The 21614-nt window shown below is 45.6% G+C and overlaps 1 protein-coding gene across 2 annotated transcripts in view; it reads right to left on the reverse strand.

The window, feature by feature from the left end:
• The window catches only part of Rgl (Ral guanine nucleotide dissociation stimulator-like), a 158721-nt gene that overhangs the window by 74108 nt on the left and 62999 nt on the right, over positions 1–21614 (reverse strand). For both annotated transcript variants that reach the window (XM_075699469.1, XM_075699477.1), the window contains exon 6: positions 20242–20393. In XM_075699469.1, the coding sequence (XP_075555584.1) occupies positions 20242–20393 (152 nt within the window). The remainder of the gene's footprint in view (positions 1–20241; positions 20394–21614) is intronic.

Consider the following 21614-nt stretch of genomic DNA (forward strand, 5'->3'; position numbering starts at 1 on the left):
AACGGCATCTGCAAACCGAAGGTTATTGAGATATTCGCCACTGATCCTCACTCCCAAGCCTTCATAGCTGAACAGCTTGAATACTTCTGTCAAGCATGCAGTTAATAGCATTGGAGAAATTGTGTCTCCTTGCCTTACCGCTTTTCTAATAGGTAATTTTCTAATTTTCTTGCGGAGAACCAAAGTAGCTGTGGAATCTGTAGATATTTCCGAAGATATTCCTGTGTACAGTAAAACCTCGTTAAATCATACCCACTTAAACAGTAGTTTCATTTTAAAAGTAGTAAAGTCAAATCCCCGACTCAGCGGCCATTGAACATAACGTGTTTTGCCTCCGCATAGACCGTACCAGCTTATTGCGTACGCATCGGTTAACACGTAGTGTTTCCACTTTTCGTCGTGCAAACATGGTGGTGTGTCGTCTCTATTGGGCGGCCCGGCAGAACAACAAGCCTCAGAGATTCGCACAACGGCCTCCAAGCGCCCTGTGTGTTTGTGCTTGAAGCCTCATCAACATCAACATTATTTCAGCGCCGTGCCAGAGAGCGTCGTGGCGTCGTGCAAGCAAGAACTTGCGTCATGCCGAAACTCTGATAAAGAAGATGCTGGCTGCTCAGCATAGAAGAAAAATTTAGACATCGTTCGTGCTATCGAATGTGACACGAAAAGTCTGCGTTGGCATGTGACATGGGTCTACTGTTGACTATGGTGTGTGGCATTTGGAATGCAAAGTTGTTCGGCAGCGCTGCTGCGACCGCGAAGAGATGTCGGCTACGAGGTTCGACTTTTCGCCATCGTTGCCTTTGTTGTTGCCGAAGTGTTGACTAGCGACAGTGATGAGGATGAGACGGAAAGCGACATCATGGGCGATTCAGGCCCGACAGTGGCAGAAGCGGTCTGCAGCGGTGGCGTAGACGTAGAACACCCGCCTCGCGTGCAAGAGGTCCGTGGTTTGAATCGCGGTGCCGGCAATTTTCCACCGGATTTAAAAAAAAAAAAATCCGCGTGTTGATAAAATTGCACAAACAGGCCTGGAGTGTGGCCTGATCACGGTGACCAGAACCGGTAACGCACTCCCTTACCAGAGCAGGATTGGCCACCCTGGTGCAGTACTTGGCCACAACCTCCTATATGAACACAACAGGAACGGAGGAAGCCTAAAAGCAGTAAAGAAGAAACTAGGAATTGGCAAGAATCAGATGTATGCGTTAAGAGACAAAGCCGGCAATATCATTACTAATATGAATGAGATAGTTGAAGTGGCTGAGGAGTTCTATAGAGATTTATACAGTACCAGTGGCACCCACAACGATAATGAAACAGAAAATAGTCTAGAGGAATTCGAAATCCCACAGGTAACGCCGGAAGAAGTAAAGAAAGCCTTGGGAGATATGCAAAGGGGGAAGGCAGCTGGGGAGGATCAGGTAACAGCAGATTTGTTGAAGGATGGTGGACAGATTGTTCTAGAGAAACTGGCTGCCCTGTATACGCAGTGCCTCATGACCTCTAGCGTACCGGAATCTTGGAAGAACGCTAACATAATCCTAATCCATAAGAAAGGGGACGCCAAAGACTTGAAAAATTAGAGACCGATCAGCTTACTGTCAGTTGCCTAAGGTAATCGCAAATAGAATCAGGAACACCTTAAACTTCTGTCAAGCAAAGGACCAGGAAGGATTCCGTAAAGGCTACTCAACAATAGACCATATTCACACTATCAATCAGGTGATAGAGAAATGTGCGGAATATAACCAACCCTTATATATAGCTTTCATTGATTACGAGAAAGCGTTTGATTCTGTCGAAACCTCAGCAGTCATGGAGGCATTACGGAACCAGGGTGTACACGAGCCTATGTAAAAATACTGAAAGATATCCATAGCGGCTCCACAGCCACCGTAGTCCTCCATAAAGAAAGCAACAAAATCATAATAAAGAAAGGCGTCAGGCACGGAGATACGATCTCTCCAATGCTATTCACAGTGTGTTTACAGGAGGTATTCAGAGACCTGAATTGGGAAGAATTGCGGATAAAAGTTAATGGAGAATACCTTAGTAACTTGCGATTCGCTGATGATATTGCCTTGCTTTGTAACTCAGGAGATCAATTGCAATGCATGCTCACTGACCTGGAGAGGCAAAGCAGAAGAGTGGGCCTAAAAATTAATCTGCAGAAAACAAAAATAATGTTTAACAGTCTCGGAAGAGAACAGCAATTTACAATAGGTAGCGAGGCACTGGAAGTGGTAAGGGAATACATCTACTTAGGGCAGGTAGTGACTGCAGATCCGGATCATGAGACTGAAATAATCAGAAGAATAAGAATGGGCTGGGGTGCGTTTGGCAGGCATTCTCAGATCATGAACAGCAGGTTGCCATTATCCCTCAAGAGAAAAGTGTATAATAGCTGTGTCTTACCAGTACTCACCTACGGGGCAGAAACCTGGAGGCTTACGAAAAGGGTTCTGCTCAAATTGAGGACGACGCAACGAGCTATGGAAAGAAGAATGATAGGTGTACCGTTCAGGGATAAGAAAAGAGCAGATTGGGTGAGGGAACAAACGCAAGTTAATGACATCTTAGCTGAAATCAAGAAAAAGAAATGGGGCATGGGCAGGACATGTAATGAGGAGGGAAGATAACCGATGTTCATGAAGGGTTACGGACTGGATTCCAAGGGAAGCGAAGCGTAGCAGGGGGCGGCAGAAAGTTAGGTGGGCGGATGAGATTAAGAAGTTTGCAGGGACGACATGGCCACAATTAGTACATGACCGGTGTTGTTGGAGAAGTATGGGAGAGGCCTTTGCCCTGCAGTGGGCGTAACCAGGCTGATGACGATGATGAGTGGCAGAAGCTGCACATTACGTCAGCCTCATGAATGCAATCGTCGCGACGAGAACAGCACCCCACAATGAAAAGGTGCCCCGCGACTTCTGCATTGCTACCGCGCCCGTGCACGGAGAATATGCAATGCCAACGTGGAATCTGCCATGCGAATGTTTGCAGAGAAGAGAAGGCTGGCTGAAAAGCTGGCTCACAGCTTCAGCAAGTTTGAGGACGCTGTCGTCGCTGCTAGGCCGCCGCGGCATCAAACGAAAATAAGTTTGTCGCGCGAAGTGAATAAATACTGCATGTTTTTTTTCCCTTTCATCACACTCTCTCAGAGTTCTGCTTTTGACAGGTAAGTGGGCGATCTCATGCTATTTTGGTTAAGCAGTACTATCGTTTAGTACGTACTTTTTCCGAGCTACGGCCAGCGACGGTTTAAAGAGGTTTCACTGTATCTCCTATACTCCTTGGTTACACAATGCCTCTATTACTGCTGGTATCTCTAATGAATCAAATGCCTTTTCATAATTTATGAAAGCCATATAGAGAGGCTGATTGTATGCTGCAGATTTCTCAATTACCTGATTGATGACACTGATGCGATCTATTGTAGAGTATCCCTTCCTGAAGCCGGCCTGTTCTTTTGGTTGACTGAATTCCAGTGTTGCTATTATTCTATTGGAAATTATCTTGGTGAATATTTTATACAATACTGAAAGTAAGCTAATGGGACTATAATTTTTCAATTCTTTAACATCTCCCCGTTTGTGGATTAGTATAATGTTGGCATTCTTCCAGTTCTCTGAAACCCTTGAAGTCGAAAGACATTTTGTATAAAGGGCCACAAGCTTTTTAAGCATATCTCCTCCATCTTTGATTAAATCGGCTGTTATTTCATCTTCTGCCACTTTTCCCCAGTTCATACCTTGTAAGGCCCTTCTAACTTCATTGCTAGTTATAGAAGGAGCCTCTGTTATCTGTTGATTACTATTTCCGCTGCTCTGGGTACTGTACAGGTCAGTATAGAATTCTTCCACTGCTTTTACTATATCTTCGAAATAGCTGATGGTATTACCCTGCTTATCTTTCAGAGTATATATCTTGGCTTGTCCTATGCCAAGTTTTCTTCTCACTGATTTCATGCTGCGTCCATTTTTTACTGTTTCCTCAGTCTTCCTCGCGTTATAATTTCGAATATCCCCTACTTTCTCCTTGATCAGTTTTGACAATTACGCAAATTCTATCTGATCTCTTGAGTTAGGCACTTTCATTCTTTGTGATATTTTTATTAGGCCCTTCATTACATGGGAGAGCTTACCTACTGGTTGCCCTGATGCCTTACCTCCAAATTCAATTGCTGCTTCCGAAGCCAGCCTAGTCATGGTTTCATTCATTATCTCTATGCCATCTTTATCTTTCTGTTCCAAGGCTGCATATTCGTTTACAAGCACCAGCCTGAATTGGTTTGCTTTGTGGGGTCTTTGTGTGTAACAGAAGTACCGACCACTGCGGGTTCGAGCTTAGCAAGCCACAGGGCCGCGTCAGCCTCTAGCGCTGCTCCGGACGAGCTCAGGCCGCCCTGAGTTAGCGGAAACCGTTTACTGTATCCGACGGCACCCGACACTGCACAAACGCCCGGTCCCGGGGCGGCGGGGAACCAAAGAGGTCCCACACCAAGGGCGGAAAATACAGTCAGGGGCGCCTATAGCATGCCGATGCGAGAGCACAGGCTTCCTTTCCCATTCATTCCTCAATGCGTAAGTTCTTTCTGTTCTTGTCCTCCTTCCATCACTCGTTCGCTCCACGGACCATTTGAAGCGTCTTCTTGGTGAGTTGCACAGTCCACTTCCGATTTTTCGAACTCTCTGGGGGCCATGAAAACGTCCAAAAAATTGGCCAGTTGGAAAAAATAAATGCATGCCATTTACTGTCCTTAAGGGCTCAAACCGCCACAGGCACATTCGAAAACACTCTGAAGGCCTGTTGGTACACATAGTAGGCATATCGGTGCTCGTACTGTGACAGGAAATACCAGGCGCACGCGTGTGTAATTAAGGAATACATACTGTGTCCCGTGGCAATAGCCCCTTCCTACGCTTGTTATGCTTCACTGCAATACTTTTGCATATGCTTTAAGTAACACTTCTGTAGAGAGGCGAAGCTGACTTTCGGGAACTGGCATTATGCAATGCACCGTGCTTTCCAAGCTTCTAAGCGAATCGCGAGGACCACAAAGGCGGAGTCCGTGCCATTGCTGACAGCAGCGATTTTTTCAATAAACAACACGGCACCCAATGGCAAGAAGCTTCATAGCGAACGTCGAAGCAGCTAGGCCTAGAGTTGCCGCAGTGGTGGCTACGGCTGCGAATGGATCTGTGTGCGAGAGCGCCGGTTCGAGGCGGCGAGATAATCAAAATGGCAGTGGTAGTGGCTTTGATTAATGCCGTTTCAGACCTGCGGTCACGGCAAAACGTTCAGAAAATTGGACGGCGAAGAATTCTCGCGTCTGAAATTTCAGACGTTCTGGTACATTGACTCTATGGGGTACGTGGTGGTGCCGCGAAGCCGTAAATTGTCTGGAATCCAGAAAGTCGGCCGTGTACAGTGCACTGGCAACTCCTACAGCCGATGAAAGGGCACGAAAGAAGATTCATTACGATTCGTGTCTGTTACTGGAGCCAGCATTACTGCGACTTTTGACCCTTTCAATAAAATTACCGCTAATTTTCCCTGATACAGGCACAAATTCCCTAACTTTTCCTAGAGTTTTTCCAGACTACTCAAAATCCCTGACAATTCCCAGTTTTACCGGTTGGTAGACACCCTGCAGCTTCTCAATGTTATAACTAATATATTGTTAAAACCGGTGTCTTTATAAGTTGGTTCGACAGTATAATTTACCGGTATTCTATCCGTGTTGCCATTTTAGAGATTTTGATGCTAGATCTTGCGATTTTTTTTCTGTTTATGGCAAAGTTTGCTATCAAGTAATCAGTGACATCTTTAGTTGCTTGAATGAACAGTTGGAAATATTCTAACCACTTATAAGTTAGAAAGTGATTGGAAAATGGCCTTCAAGAACGCGCTTTGATATTCAAAAGCCACATGCAAGTGGCCGAAACTCGCTCTAGAATGCATAGGCGCCTTGGCCATGATGAACCAATGGTTGCCTTCACATTGGCAGCCATCACATTGTGATAGTGCTTCACAGCACAGTGATCACCACAGCCTTGACATTGTGGTCACAAAGTTCAAGTTTATTTATAATTTGCAAAACCTACTGAATGTACATATAATTCAATATTACAAAACCGCTGTGATCCTGCGGCGTTTAAATGCTTCGGGTTCAGCGGTGTCACTAAATCCATTCGTTTGGTTGACGCTTGGTAGGCGTGTCAGAGAACTAATTTACCAAAACCAAGTGGAATAAATTTTCTGTTCATATTTAGAACAGAGCAGATGAATAAGACATATTGACTGCGTAAAAGCGTAAGTATCGGAACGGCTTAGCTCGTTCAGGTGCGACTGAACAAATCGCTTAGGTTTCTTGCACCTTTCAGACCAATCAGTACTTCAGGACGGCTTTCAGCTAGATCAAGGGCGAAAATATGGTATTTAACCACTACAAAGCTCGAGTAATTGTCATCGCCATGTTAACAACATACGGCCAAGCACGTTCCACAGAATCTAGTTTTGCTACCACGAATGTCAAGAAGCACAAAAAATTTAGGGATAATAATCAGACTAAATGCATTTGCATGCATGCTATGAAATCTACGTTGCTTGTGTTCTTTTGAATCGTGCTGTGTTTGTAACCTTTCCATATGAAGATAACGAAAGATTTAAGCTGTCATAATCCAGTATGTAAATATTAGAGGTAGACGATGGAATATTGACTTTTTCAAATACGAATTGAATACGAACAGTAAGTATCGAATATCGAATAGACAAAAGCAGACGCACATATTTACAGCAGGAATATTTGTTTCAGTATATTTAGGAACACGCCTGCACTGAATAGACAGTCAACTATTAAGCACAATTAAGATTGTTCTAAACACAAGATCACAACAGTGATGAAAAGAATTACATGAATAGCCGCTTGACACGTTTAAGCCTGGTGGCAAACAAGCTTTCCAAGAATGACAGGCATATGAAACTGACCGACTTTTAAAAAACGCATAATAAACACTTGTTGAAACAATATCAGAATTTACGGAAAAGGAAAATAAAACACTAAGGAGGTATTTGTGTGCCCCAGAAAGAATACAGAGCCTTTTACAAGAAAAAACATCCCTGGTCATAATGTATGAGATAAAACTTCTACGTGACTAAGCTGCAAGAAAGACTAATTGGCAGGCCATAAGCACAATATAGCCAGTTGTCAATTATTGGACGAAAAGAAAGGGAACCAAGGGACCCAGTTTTTAAAAATGCTCGCACATATTTGTTAGAACCATATGAAAACAACAGATAATGAAGCTACGGAAAGCATAGCATAAGTTATTTGTAGTTTTAAATTGAAGTGTAAAAAAAAAAATGAGAAGCTAATAGGAAATGGAGGAAAACTCAACCTGCTGACGGTAAGAGCCGAATGCACAACCTCTGCATTATGCGTGCGTTGCACTACAAGTTTTGCCACGGCGACTATGGCAGTTCCCACGTCCATGCAGTCTTGGGTATTTATGTATGTATACAAGATCTAATCCACGGAGTGTTAACCATGCAATACTCCCTCCGTAATACCTAGAAAATTTAAATTATGGGGTTTTACGTGCCAAAATCACTATCTGATTATGAGGCACGCCGGCTCCTTCCCACCCGGAAGGAGCCGGGTGAGAGGGAGGTTAAGTAGATGCCGCTAAGCTAACCTCCGCTCTTCTTGGAAGGAACCCTCTGTATTGGGCTTTGTGGTAAAGCATACGAAAAACAAACATGTATTGCAGAAGTCAAAGGGGATATTATTTTGGAAGGAACCCTCTGTATTGGGCTTTGTATTAAAGCATATGAAAAACAAACATGTATTGTAGAAGTCAAAGGGGATATTATATGCAGGGTAAGTGCAGCTGCCGTTGTTGGAGTGGGGCGTCAATGCGGACAGAGTAGCGCCGACAGAGCGATCCCAGGTGGCACGTACTGCGAAGATCACACACACACACACACACACACACACACACACACACACACACACACACACACACACACACACACACACACACACACACACACACACACACACACACACACGTTACCCGAAGGACGAGTCAGTAAGACAAGCCACTATTTACAGGTTATATTTACAACAACAGTTGCAGCGCTGACCGGTTAGATTCAGAGCGCGAGCCCAGTTCGTTCTTCCTCCTCTTTTCTCGAGTGATCGCACCCACGCGCCTCGTTCAAACAATCAAATACCATACACTGTAGCATAATCCCCCGGCGGTAGAAGCGACGTCCCAGAGCGTCTAAATGTCGTCACTGGGAGCGTGATACTGCTTCAGTCGTGCAAGGTGCACGATATCATTGGACTGGGAAGCAAATGGGGCATCAGGGGTGATCTCGTAGGTGACGGGAGTCACGGCATGAAGCACTCGGTATGGGCCTGTGTAACGAGACAGCAGTTTTTCTAACAGGCCGACCTGACGCGACGGAGACCATAGAAGCACCAAAGAACCAGGCGGGAAGTGCAAGTCTCGGTGTCGCCGATTGTACAAACGCCTTTGACTCTCTTGGGATTTCTGAAGGTGGTCACAGGCAATTTCCCTTGTGTGGGCACAGCAGGTGGTGGTGTCAAGTGCATATTCACTGGTCAGTGCCGCGTCAAACGGGAGGGTTGTGTCGAGGGGCAGTGCTGGTTCGTGGCCGAATAGAAGGAAAAATGGGGAATAACTGGCTGTGTCGTGGTGCAAGGAAATATAAGCAAATGTGGCAAACAGTAGAGTGAGGTCCCAGTCAGTGTGGTCTGATGAGACGTATTTCGCGAGCATGTCTGCGAGAGTGCAAGTGAGACGCTTCGTGAGGCCATTTGTTTGCAGATGGAATGACATGGATAGCTTGTGCCTCATGGCACAGGACTGCAGGATGTCGGCGATAACTTTTGTTAGGAATGTCCTGCCATGGTCTGTGAGAAGTTGTCGCGGAGCTCCATGTAATAAAATCACGTCGTGTAGAAGAAAATCGGCGACATCTGTGGCACAGCTTGTAGGAAGCGCTTGGGTGATGGCGCAGCGTGTGGCGTAATCCATGGCCACAGTGATCCACCTGTTCCCTGAGGTAGAAAGAGGAAACGGGCCAAGTAAGTCCAAACCAACCTGAAAGAATCGTTCCGCGGGAATGTTGAGTGGTTGAAGGTACCCAGCAGGGAGCGTCGATGGCATTTCTCACACGCAGCTACGTATCTTCGAACGGAGCGAGCAAGCCCTGGCCAAAAAAAAGCGTCGGCGGATCCGGTCGTAGGTACATGACACACCCAGGTGACCGGCAGTGGGGAGGTCATGAAGTTCGTGGAGAACAGCCGAGCGAAGGTGTTTAGGGATCACAAGGAGTAATGCAGGGCCGTTGGGGGTGAACGCTGCGGCAGTAGAGTACGCCATCTTGAAGTGTGAATAAGTGAAGGGAACTGTCGGCAAGTGACGATTCCAGGCGGTCAATGATGATACGTAAGGATGGGTCACGGTGCTGCTTGTCGGCAACATTGAGCAGTGGAAAAACAGAGAACACAGGCGTCGGTGTCAGTATCAGACGTAGACATTGCGTCTTCGATAGCGAAAGAGGCAATCTGCATCCTGGTGTTGGCGTCCCGACTTGTAAGTCACTGTGTAGGGATATCCTTGTAGTCTGAGGGCCCAACGACCAAGTCGGCCAGTAGGATCCTTGAGCGACGAAAGCCAACAGAGAGCATGATGGTCTGTGATTACTGAGAAGGGCTTGCCATATAAATATGGGCAAAACTTTGAAACAGCCCAGACGAGAGCAAGACATCCGTGCTCGGTAATCGAATAGCTGCGCTCTGCAGTTGTCAGGAGCCAACTAGCGTACGCTATAGCGCGGTCGTTTCCGTGTTGGCGTTGCGATAAGACAGCGCCGATCCCATAACCATTGGCATTGGTTCAGACCTCTGTAGGTGCAGACGGGTCAAAGTGGGCCAAGACTAGTGGATTGGCGAGAATCGTGATAAGGCGTGAAAATGCGGCAGCCTGAGGGGAACCCAACGTAAAAGGCACGTCTTTCTTCAAAAATTCAGCGAGTGGTCGAGCGATTGCTGCTAAATTTTTCACAAACCATTGGAAATAAGAACAGAGCCCCACAAAACTCTGGACAGCTTTGACAGGCTGAGGTACAGGAAAAGCAGTTACTGCTCGAACCTTCTCCGGGTCGGGTTGTACTCCGGAAGCATCGACGAGATGGCCTAGCACTGTAATCTAGCGGCGCCCGAAGTGGCACTTCGGTGAGTTTAATTGGAGCCCAGCCTTGCGGAAGACGTCAAAGATAGCTGCGACGCGCTCAAGATGCGTCTCAAATGTAGGCGAGAACACAAGGACGTCGCCGAGGTAACAAAGGCAAGTTGACCATTTGAAACCTTGAAGCAGAGAGTCGATCATCCATTCGAACGTGGTGGGGGAATTGCATAAACCGAACGGCATAACCTTGAATTGGTAGAGGCCCTCTCGAGTGACGAAAGCGGTCTTTTCTGGGTCTTGCTCATCGACGGAAATCTGCTAATAACCAGATCGAAGGTCGATGGACAAAAAGTATTTGGCACTGTGGAGACAATCAAGAGCTTCGTCGATTCGTGGTAAAGGGTAAACGTCCTTTTTAGTAATTCAGTTTACGTGGCGGTAATCAACGCAGAAAAGCCACATGCCATCTTTCTTTTTGACGATTACAACCGGCGACCCCCAAGGACTCGATAAAGCCTCAACAATGCCTCTGGCTAGCATCTTGTTTACTTCCTGCTGAATAATTAGTCGCTCTGCCATGGACACGCGATACGGTCGGCGGTGAATGGGAACAGCATCACCAGTGTTTATCCGATGCTTAACAAGGGACGTCTGACCAAGTGGTCGATTGTCAGTGTCAAATACGTCGTGGAAGGAAAGCAAAAGGTGATATAGGGCAGCTGCTTGGTCAGGTGCGAGGTCCGGAGCGACCATGGGACGTAATGGGCTGTCAAGGTTCAAGGCATCCTGCAGGTAATCAGGAGGATCTGGAGACGCATTGGCTGCAAAAGCAGTGATGTGGTTGTCTGTCACTGACTGGAGCGTGGCCACCATTATGCCTTCAGGTAACACTTGCTTCGGCAAGCCAAAATTGATAATGGGGAGACGCATCCGATAAGCGGCAAGGGTTACGACGGAGTGTGGCACAGAGATGTCGCACGCCAGGGGGACATCACGAATAGGTGCGACGACATAGTCGCCATCAGGCACGGTTGCCGTTGAGACCAATTCGACAAAGGTTAGGGCTTTTGGAGGTAAGCGAACAAATGCTGTAGTGCAGAGGGTGTTCGGTTGTTCGGGGCGAATGTCTGAAAGAAGAAGCTCAAGGCACAGCGTAGCGGTGGCACAGTCAATGAGGGCAGAATGCGTTGTCAGAAAGTCAAGCCGGAAGATTAGGTCATGAGGGCAACTGGTCAGCACGGTGAACAGGACTGGAACTTGGCGGCCAGCAATTCCTATGCAAACAGTGCACATACCGCTGATGGCAACAGTTGCGCCGTTGGCGACACGTACGGCTCGAGTGATGGCAGGTGTAAGAACTTTTTTGAGGCGACGACATAGGTTAGCATTCATTATGGACACTTGGGCTCCAGTATCAATCAATGCCGTCAACAGAACACCATCTACGTCACCTTCAATTAGGTTCGTGTTGGTGAGGAGCATCCACGGAGGATTTGGACAGGACGAACGTGATGCAGCACTACCTCCAAGAGCTGCATGGCCTAGTTTTCTGTCCATCGGTTTGGCGAGGAAAAGCGGCTAGGTTGGGGGGGGGCGACGGGGAGCGACAGCGTTGAGGCGACGGCGATCACACGGAGGAGTGGCTATCAGGGGCATCAGGAGGAGGGTACAGACGACGAGGTGAATAACGGCGAGTGCCAGCGTATGGACGAGGAGCAGGGAATGAGCTCCAGTACGGCGGGATACATGACCAACGCAGTGACAGCAGAAACAGATCGGTTTGTCATCTAAGGTTCGTCATTCAACAGGATTGCGTGGTCCGGGAGCGAAATACTGGTCATTACAGGTTGTGATCATGGGAATGGGTTGCCGAATCTGGTCGGGAGACAGAGCAAGCGGTAGGGATGACAAGGTTTGCAATTTTTTGCTGCACAACTGCTTGAACAACGGAAATAGTGGGGGCCGCTTGGTCAAATGTACCGTCAGGGGGTCGTGGATGACGGGGGGCCGCACTCGCCGCTTCAATTTCACGGCGAACGATGCGTATGACGTTCTCTTGAAATGGTCGTGTGGCAGTAAGAGCGGAGCAAGAGGACGTGGCAGGGGTGTCTGGGAGCCGGAAAAAGTGGGACGACGTGGCGGCAATATTTGACAATGGCGTCAACGGTATAAACATCGTTATAGATGAGCAAATCAAAGGCATCATCCGTGATGCCTTTTAGGATATGGCAAAATCAGACACGCAGTGTCCCGTCCAGATAAAAGATCGCACTGGCAAGCATGATGGTAGGGTCCCAGTGGTGGCTTTGGCTAACACGCTCATATATGCTGAGCCAGTCGTCGATGTCAACGTCATTTTGGGTGGAGAATGTCCCAGGATCACGGAGACTAGGAACCGTAACATACGTTGTGGTTGGCACCGCAGGTGTAGGTGGCGACAGGGTGGTTCCATCAGAAGCCATGGCTCAGAAGACGGTGCGGCCGCTTCGGAGCTCCGTGGCGAGGATGGGGAACGTTCCACCTCCACCACAATGTTACGCGAAGGACGAGTCAGTAAGACGAGCAACTATTTACAGGTTATATTTACAACAGCGGTCGCAGCGCTGACTGGTTAGATTCACAGCATGAGCCCCAGTTCGTTCTTCCTCTTTTCTTGAGTGATGGTGCCCATGCGCCTCGTTCAAACAATCAAATACCACACATGTGTAGCAACATTATATATATATATATATATATATATATACAGTAAGTTCTCAGTTGTACGAACGTCGGTCTATCGAATATTTCAGAATAACGAACTTTTTAAAAATCCCTGGCAGTTTCCTTATAGATTCTATGCAAAAGTGTTTCACTTAAACGAATTTCGGAACAGTCAATATTTCAGTTTAACGAACTCGCTCAGAGGACCAAGGCTTATTTTTACGATCAGAACCGATGCCCGTCCTCATCAAACCGCCGCTCCAGCAGCAATGTAACGTCGCTGGCGCTACAGCGCCCCTGGGTCAAAGCGGTGGCGCGAAAAACGAACGGCAACGAGGCATGGCCTCCGAGATCGCCCGCACAAAACGAGCAAGCATGTAATCTCGGAGGCCATGAACAAAGTAACATCGGTGGCGCTTACAACGCCGCCAGAGCAAAGCGGCGATCTGTCACACCACAAACCACGTGGTGTGTGTTTGTTGAGTCATGGCATCGTCGTCATCTCTTTCGAAGAAGAAACGATGAAGAGACAAAGAGGCAACTGCCGAGCCAGTTTCAAGCCCTCTAGCTGAGGTTGTATAGGCACATTGGAAAGTTGAAAGACTGTGTCAACAGCAAGCTGTGCCAGAAGAAGCGTACAATAACATGGACTCTTTGGACAGTTCTGTTAGTTCCTGTGCTTTAAAAGTACAAGTGCAGAAGAAGATTTTTTTTTCTAAGTGAGAAAGGCAGCATTATAACTGTTATGAACCTTGTACTTGTTGATATGTACAAATTCCATTTCACACATTTCTAACACTGTGGATGCCATGTCTTTTTCTCCATGAATTGCACTTCAAACTTTTGACTATGTATGCCATGTCTTATGTTGGTCTAGTGAATATTCAATTTAGTGAACTTTCAGTTAAGTGAACTATTTCCTTCGGTCCCTTGAAGTTCACTCCAGTGAGAGTTCACTGTATATATATATATATATATATATATATATATATATATATGGAGAGAGAGAGAGAGAGGCGTCTTGCCCCCCCCCCCCCTCAAAAAATATTTGGTAGTGCCATTAGGAACAAAATCGAAGACTTTGGTGAAGTTAGGTTCAGTTGTGCAACCGGAGTGAACAGTGGCCAGTTTTTAGAACCGTGGGCTTTTATCTTCATTCCACTGTCGTTAGTTTCAAAAACCAACAGTATGTACAACGCAAGGGTATTTGCATTGGATCGTCGCTCGCTCCCATTATTTCAGACATCTTTCTCAGCGCCTCTGACAAGTGTGTAAATAGCATTCTGAATCAGTCATGTGGTCCTTCCATAATGAGGTACGTTGATGACTGTTCATTTTGTTTTCCGTCGACTCTGTTTTTGGTTGAAATTGTTAAGTTACAATGACAAATGTAAATTTCCGTTTCAATTGTTTACTTCCTTTTAAGTATTTTTGTGATATGAGCGAATCTTCAATGTGATTTTTAAAAAATAAGCTGTCCATAGTGTTTAAGTACACCCATATTGCATAGAATGTATGATGTAGGTTGTATGCGTGTACTATTTGTAACGCCGCCTCTCTTTTGTTACCAGCTCTCTGCTGTACTGCTGTAGACTGCTCCTTTTGTTACGGGGGCAGAGACCTCGTCAGGCAATCATGCCTTTAGTCTCTGCCACCCGCAGGATGATGTGATTTTCCTGCAAATAAAAACTGAGTGACTGACTGACTGACTGACTGACTGACTACCTGGTGGTTGTTAACGAGGTTCCAGGGTCTAGGCTAGATGACACTGTAGAATCTATAATTAACACATTTAGAAATGCATCGGAAGCTCTAAAATTCACGTGCGAAACGCCTTGTGATAACAGCATTCGCTTTCTGGACCTCAATTTCACTCTGATGAACACGCATGTCTGTTTCGAATACCAGCCGAGGTAGAAAAAGCAGCTAATTTCATACGACACTGCACACTCCAAGCAAGTAAAAAGAGGAGTTGCAATGACTTGTCTAAAAGAAGCTCTAAATAAATCTTACAACCACAAAGTAGAAAGCGGTTTCAATAACCAAGTTTCAAGGCTACGCCTAGCTGGTTTCCCTTCACTCTTGATCTCTAGCGTCTGCGATTAGCTTCTTCAAAAGAAAAAACAGGCAAGAGAGGCCACTAACACAAAAAAGCCACTTGATAGGAAGAGATTACATGTGATTCCTTATTGGCACAGGGTGTCCCATAACCTCAAGAAGGTGGCACAAAGGCACAGTGTTAATCTTCTCTTCAGTGCACCGTGTAAGTTGGCCAAGATATGCCCTATGCTGACAAAGGAGAAACCCAAACCATGCTCTAAGAAACATGCAGCGCAGTGCACAGCTTGCAAAAGTAATGTCGTATATGCGATACCCCTAAGTTGCCAACAGGTTTATATCGGTCAAACCGGACGGTGTTTTAATGAAAGGGCACGTGAGCACAATTGGGCCGTGAATAACAATGCGGGGGGCCATCTGGCAGAAAACTGTAAATGTCACAATTGCCGTCCGTATCTTCGTGACACCAGGTTTCTGGCACGGTCTAGAGATAGACTAGAACGGGAGATATTAGAAGCTTTCTACATTGCAAAGGCCGAGGGCATGTGCATTAGTTGCCCTTCAGTGACGCTTACTGAAAAAGATAGCTTTTTAATGAGATAGGGGGGTCGTGATGTCACGATGGGCCATTCTAGGTTGTATCTATTTAAAATCCTGTTTCTTCAAAAATACATTTAGTTGGAAGTAGCGCCCCTTGTCCATCGTACATGTTCCTCTTTCAGTCCGCGTCTTCGTAGCGCTCTTTTCTTCAAGTATTCAAACATCTTCATAAAACTAATCTACTTCATCATCATCATGACTATATGTGGTAGCGCAGGCCTGTACTACCTTTAACTTATACCTCTTATTAAGTTTGATTACGACTACTGCTACCCTCTCATTAATGCTGTAGAATTCGTCAATCCTGCCCGCTACCTCCTTATGGATTAGGAATCCTATCCCATATTGCTTCTATCTGGGAGTCATCTATAGCAGAGGACGTGGCGATTAGTCAGCACTGTATAGGCCTCACCAGCAATGGCATAGACAAATTTCGTTGGGGGGGGGGGGGGGGGGGGTTCGCTCACGTTGCAGCTCAGCCTCTTTCTTATGAAGTTGTCGAGGGATCAAATACACGAATAACTGCATTGCCATTGCCAAAGATGCTGCAAACGAATTCTTGAACGCTACATACTGTGAAGACAAGTAAAATATGTATTTTTTCATGAAAGAATATACTCGTATGTCCCAAAAATTGTGCCTAAAAGATTGATATCAATGCTTCCATGTTTTTTGTCTATTTAATAGGTAAAGAAAATATCACATGAACTTTATAACTATGTCAGTTCGAAACCAGCAAAGCAGTGCATGTCGCTGATATGAAAAATGTAAAGCTATGAAATAATCAAGTTCACGACAAATATTTCAGTGAAACTGTCATTCAAGAACCTTGTTTACATTTTTGTACGAATGCAACGGCCAGGAAAAAATCTCAATGACGCTGTCCTCTGTTCCAATGTATTGTGCAGGAGCAGCTGTCACCGGTCATGTAATGTAATTTCGCTGAAATTATAGTCACAATAGAGAGCACATATAAAAGGCAGGAGTTCGGCAAAATATACGAGGGCAAGACAAATGAAAGTGAGCCAATGCGAATATATGACAAATGGCGTACTTTATTTAAAAGTAGTCTCCACGACCATTAAGACATTTGTCCCACTGACTAACAAGTTGCTTGATTCCCGTCGCATAAAACTCCTTGGGTAGCTGCTACAAAAAGTCTGTGACCGACTCTTTCACGTTATCGTCCGGCACGAATCTGGTTCCCTTGAGCTGTTTTTTCAATTGCCCCAAAATGTGGAAGTCGTAAGGTGACAGGTCTGGGCTGTATGGTGGATATTGCAGTGATGTGGGGACGGGCATTGTTGTGGAGCAAGATGACCCCATTCGTCAATTTTCCACGTAGTTTATTCTTGATTGTGAATACTCAGCTGATCCGGCATTTCACAATATCGGAAACGATTGATAACCATTCTAGGTTTAGTAAATTCTATCAGTAATGGCTCCCGACCATGGAAAAAGAAATCAACACATTTCCGGCGAAAATGTCGGCCTTTGCTTTCTTTGGGGTGGTGAATTCGAATGTTTCCACTGTAAGCTTTGCCATTGTGTTTCAGGCTCATAGTAGTGGCACCATGATTCGTCCCTGGTCACAATTGCAGACAAGTCGTCACCCTCATTGTGATACTGGATCAAACGAGTCAAGGCAGCGCCGATAACCGAGATGTTCATGAATTATGGTGTGAATCGAACTGTGGCTGATGTTCGCACGCTCTGTGCCAGTTCATCGATGCTTATCCTTCGTTCTTGCCTAATCAGCTCATCAACCCTTGCAATTGTGTTGGGGGTGATTGCACGACGGCTTTGGCCCGGTCTTGGATCATATTTGCAATTTTCACGTCCTTCGTTGAACCGTTTGCTCCAACGCTTCACAGTGGCCAATGAAATGCAATGTTCAACGCACACGGCAGCCATATATTGACTAATTTCTTTTGGGAAACACCTTCAGCAGTCAGAACGCTGTTCAACTTTCGGAGTGTCCATTATATCACACAACCATGTTCAACCCAGTGTATGAGAGCATTAAAGAAGATTTATCTTCACACCTGTGTGCCACTTTTGTAAATGAGGGATGCCTGTGTGCTATGATAATGAACCGACTCATTATTGCGTGGGATGAGTTAGCTCACTTTCATTTGACTTGCTCTCGTACATTAGAAATGCGAAGATACAGCTTGATAAAGGGCAAAAAAGTGTCAGTGGAAACAAATTTCACTGCACATATACACAAAACCTCGCAACAACGTATTTAAATATACATACAAGTCTCCAATAAATCTATGCATCTAAAAAAAAGTCACTGTATGTAATGCATCAAACAAGGCAAATAAACATGTTGCGCAATCACAGATTCACAGATCACAAAATCCTATGGCCCCCCCCTCACTCCAACTCCTCCCTCCACGCCTCCTGACATATCGCGTGCGACGGAAAGCGGCGCGCTTTCGCCCCACCTTTCTCACTTACACACACGAGACTGAGGGGAGGTGGCATGGGTGAGCCACTATCGTCGGCTCACCCATGCCAACCCTCCCTACGCTTTCACTCACACATACAGCATGCGGCAAGCGGTCACGATGTTATCGCCCCTGGGCTTTATATGGAACATGAGGGTGACGGCGACAGCAGGAATGCGCCTGAGTGTCCATATAATTGCTATCACAGTATAATAAACGTATCCGGCAACTGAAGCGTCCTGCGGCTCATCACTTTGCGCAAAATAAGTAACAAAATTGAAATTTCACCATGCGACAATTTGCTGCGCCGCAACAATGTCTTTTTTTCTTTTGTGGGGCCTACTTGCCTACTAATCGAATGCCTACTTTGGGCACCTGATGTGACTACCGAAGGAATATAAAAGAAAATGTGAGACACTTGGCCCACAGAGAGCCATACGCATTGTGCTCGCTATCCTACACCAGCGAGACAAGACTTTCTGGAAAGGTTGCGCTCAAGCGAATGCGTTGCAGTCCGTCGAGTCCCCACGGTGATAGCACCGAGCGACCATTGTTTCGTTTTCTTGTGTGCTAGCTGGAAAGCATTTAAAACTCTGCCAGGTGAAAATACACTTGGCCAGAGAAAAACGAATGCACATCAAAGTGCACTGCACGGTGGTCGGGGCAACACGAGAAAAGCGCATGCGCCCTGGCAGCCCGCTGGTAGTGAGAACAAGAAAATTGAAGAGGCTTAATGTGTCTTTGCTAATAAAAGTCAAAGTACAAAAACAAAACATAAGAACGTAGTTACCTTTGCTGGCTTTAGCATCTTGACATGGATGCTTTGGTGCAGGTGAAATAATTGTTGATATTCTTTTCTGTGACATGACGGCACAAATGAACCACCACAACGCTTTGTCGCATCAAACCTCACTGTGCGTTTTGTCAACTTGTCTGATAGTACGCCAATTTGGTTTATCTCGTTGTAGGGTCCATTGTATGACTCTAGAAAAGTCAATGCACCTTTGGTGTCCAATGTTTATAACAACATTAAATTTACAAAGTTCTGGAATTGAAAATCTAAAGCATGACTTTGGAAGTGTCAATGCATCTTTCAGATCAAAAGTTTGAGAACTTTATACCCATAAAGTTTCAGAATTGAAATCAATGCGCCCCGTAGATTCCGTGTCTCCGCGAGATGCCAGGGCGAGCCGGCTGGCCATCAAAACGCCCTTGAAACTCTGCTTGGATGGGGCTCCTTGCATTATGTGACTGCAGGTGCATGGGCATTGCCACGAAAAGCAGCCAAAGTTTCTAATATTCGCGCTGAAATGTCTTTTCGAGCATGAAAAAGACATTCTAGAGGAATCCAGAATGATTTCCGGCGCTGGGGGTTGTTTTGGTCGGTATTGCATGACAGCACGAAAAACTTTCAGTGAGGGGGGGGGGGGGGGGGGGGGGGGCTGAGGGGCACCATAAGACCCCTCTCTCTGCCCCCGGCTATGCGCCTGCTCACCAGTACTAACCTCACTAAGGCCAATAATATCCTACACAGTGCCTGATACTAGTTCCTCAAAGAGTCCTACTAAGCTAGCTTCACTAGAGAGGGTTCATGTGTTGAACGTTGCCAGGTTCAGTTTCCAGTGGCAGCCTAACTGGTTCCCGAGATTCTTAGCACCGTCTGCTGCATTGCAGGTCTGACCACCGCCTTGGTCAGATGTTCCGCAGCTGCTGGGGACTGAGGGCCATGGGTTGATTAAAAGAGTCATGAGGGAGGTATAATTTGAATAATTACTGTAATTATTACCTTGATCCATTTTATAATGTATGACTCTTTGGTAAATGCAATCCTGAGGAAATTCTTTAATTACTGAATCTACCCTACATTTCAGCAATTTCGAATGCATTTTATGAAACACCTTGTATGTAAATACTCTGTATAAACTTCTCATTTCCCCAAATATGAGCGTCTGTCTCTCTGCCCCAACTACTTTGGTGGTGAAGTGGTGAAGCATCAGCATGCTACCATGCTGAATAACCTCGTTGGATGCATTCCTGCGACTTCGAAATGGCACTGGAGTAAAAAAAAAAATGACAAGTCCATACTAGCAGAAACAGGAGTAGAAATATGCACATGCATGAGCACATGCACACACAAAAAAGGTTACTATGTTGCAGAAAATTTTGCAAACCAGTGTGAACTGACAAACTGAAGAACATACCGCATCCATCCAAGTTAGCTGGCAGGCGATGTGTTCTTCATCCAAGTCCTGCAACCAAAGAGGTCCTCCAGCCACCTGGGCCCTGGCCTGTGCTCCTGGCCAACTGCTCCCAAATACCACACTCCAAGGGGGTGGCTTGAAGAATGGCCCATCTAGCCCATGCAGCCAAACAACACGCCCCCTGCTATTAGAGCATTTAACTTGTTGCTGCAAAACTTTCTGAACAGTAATTTCTGTCCACCAACCATACTAAAATGCAATTTGAGGGGTTCCCTCCAGACTTGTACGTAACGAATTACATGGATTGATTGTAATCAATTGCATTTTTTTTGCAATAGTCGTGTAATTGATCAATTACTTTCTAACTAGGTAACGCTGACTGTAATTCAGTTACTTTTTTCAGTAGGCAATTAGATGCGAACAGGTACTTTATTGAAGACAAGCTGTAACAGGTGCCGTAGGTTTGAAGTGAATTTGGCGGGAACTACAGTAGACCACCCGCAGTCATGCCATGCGGCAGCCTCGTGGATGTACATGTTCAGACAGGAAAACCCAGCACTCAGTATTTATTTCCTAATCTTAAAGGTTGGTCACGCGGCTTATATTATTGGCACCACATTTTTCATCTCTCAATGATTTCACATTTCTATGCAGCATGAGTGTTATCACACCAGAGTGCTCATATTCAGCGAGTTTATATTTTTCCTTTCCCATTGCCACTGAATAGCTGAGACATTTGTTTGCTAATTTCCCCATCCTGTGTTCGTACATTACAGCATCGACTTTCCCTCCAGCATGCACATCGAGCCAGTTTTCAGTGTCACTAGTGATGTCCTCACTAGAAAATGAGGAGATAACCAACAAAAATACTGAAAATCAATTGCTACTGAAGATAATGTGTCAAGGGCTGCAGAGTACACAGTGAAATGGCCAGGCAAGCTCATTCTATTTACTGCATTTGTGCAATGTTAATAAATGCTGGGAGGAAACAAACATAATTGATTACTTTTAAGCAACTGCTGAGTTACATTCATGGGGCCGTAATTTGTATCTGTAATCAATTCTATTTTGCCTCTAGAGAATACATGCTGAAAGAACTACTAAGTGTAGCAAATGTGTTTCAGGAATGCAAATAGATGATAAGAGATTTCACGCTATAGCAAGAGTGCTAAAACTCACAACGAATACAGTGAAATTTCCACGCAAACAAATGAGCAAACTGGCAATGTTTTTACCTTGACATTTGCATTTAGTTGGAGAAATGACCTTTGAGAACAGCTACTACAGTTACATTGTCATAGAGCATGCTTCCAATTATGTCTTATACTATTACAAGCCACACACCTATTTAGAATATTATTTCCCATGACTGA

This window comes from Dermacentor variabilis, chromosome 1, assembly GCF_050947875.1.
Source record: "Dermacentor variabilis isolate Ectoservices chromosome 1, ASM5094787v1, whole genome shotgun sequence".
Classification (NCBI taxonomy): Eukaryota; Metazoa; Arthropoda; class Arachnida; order Ixodida; family Ixodidae; genus Dermacentor; species Dermacentor variabilis.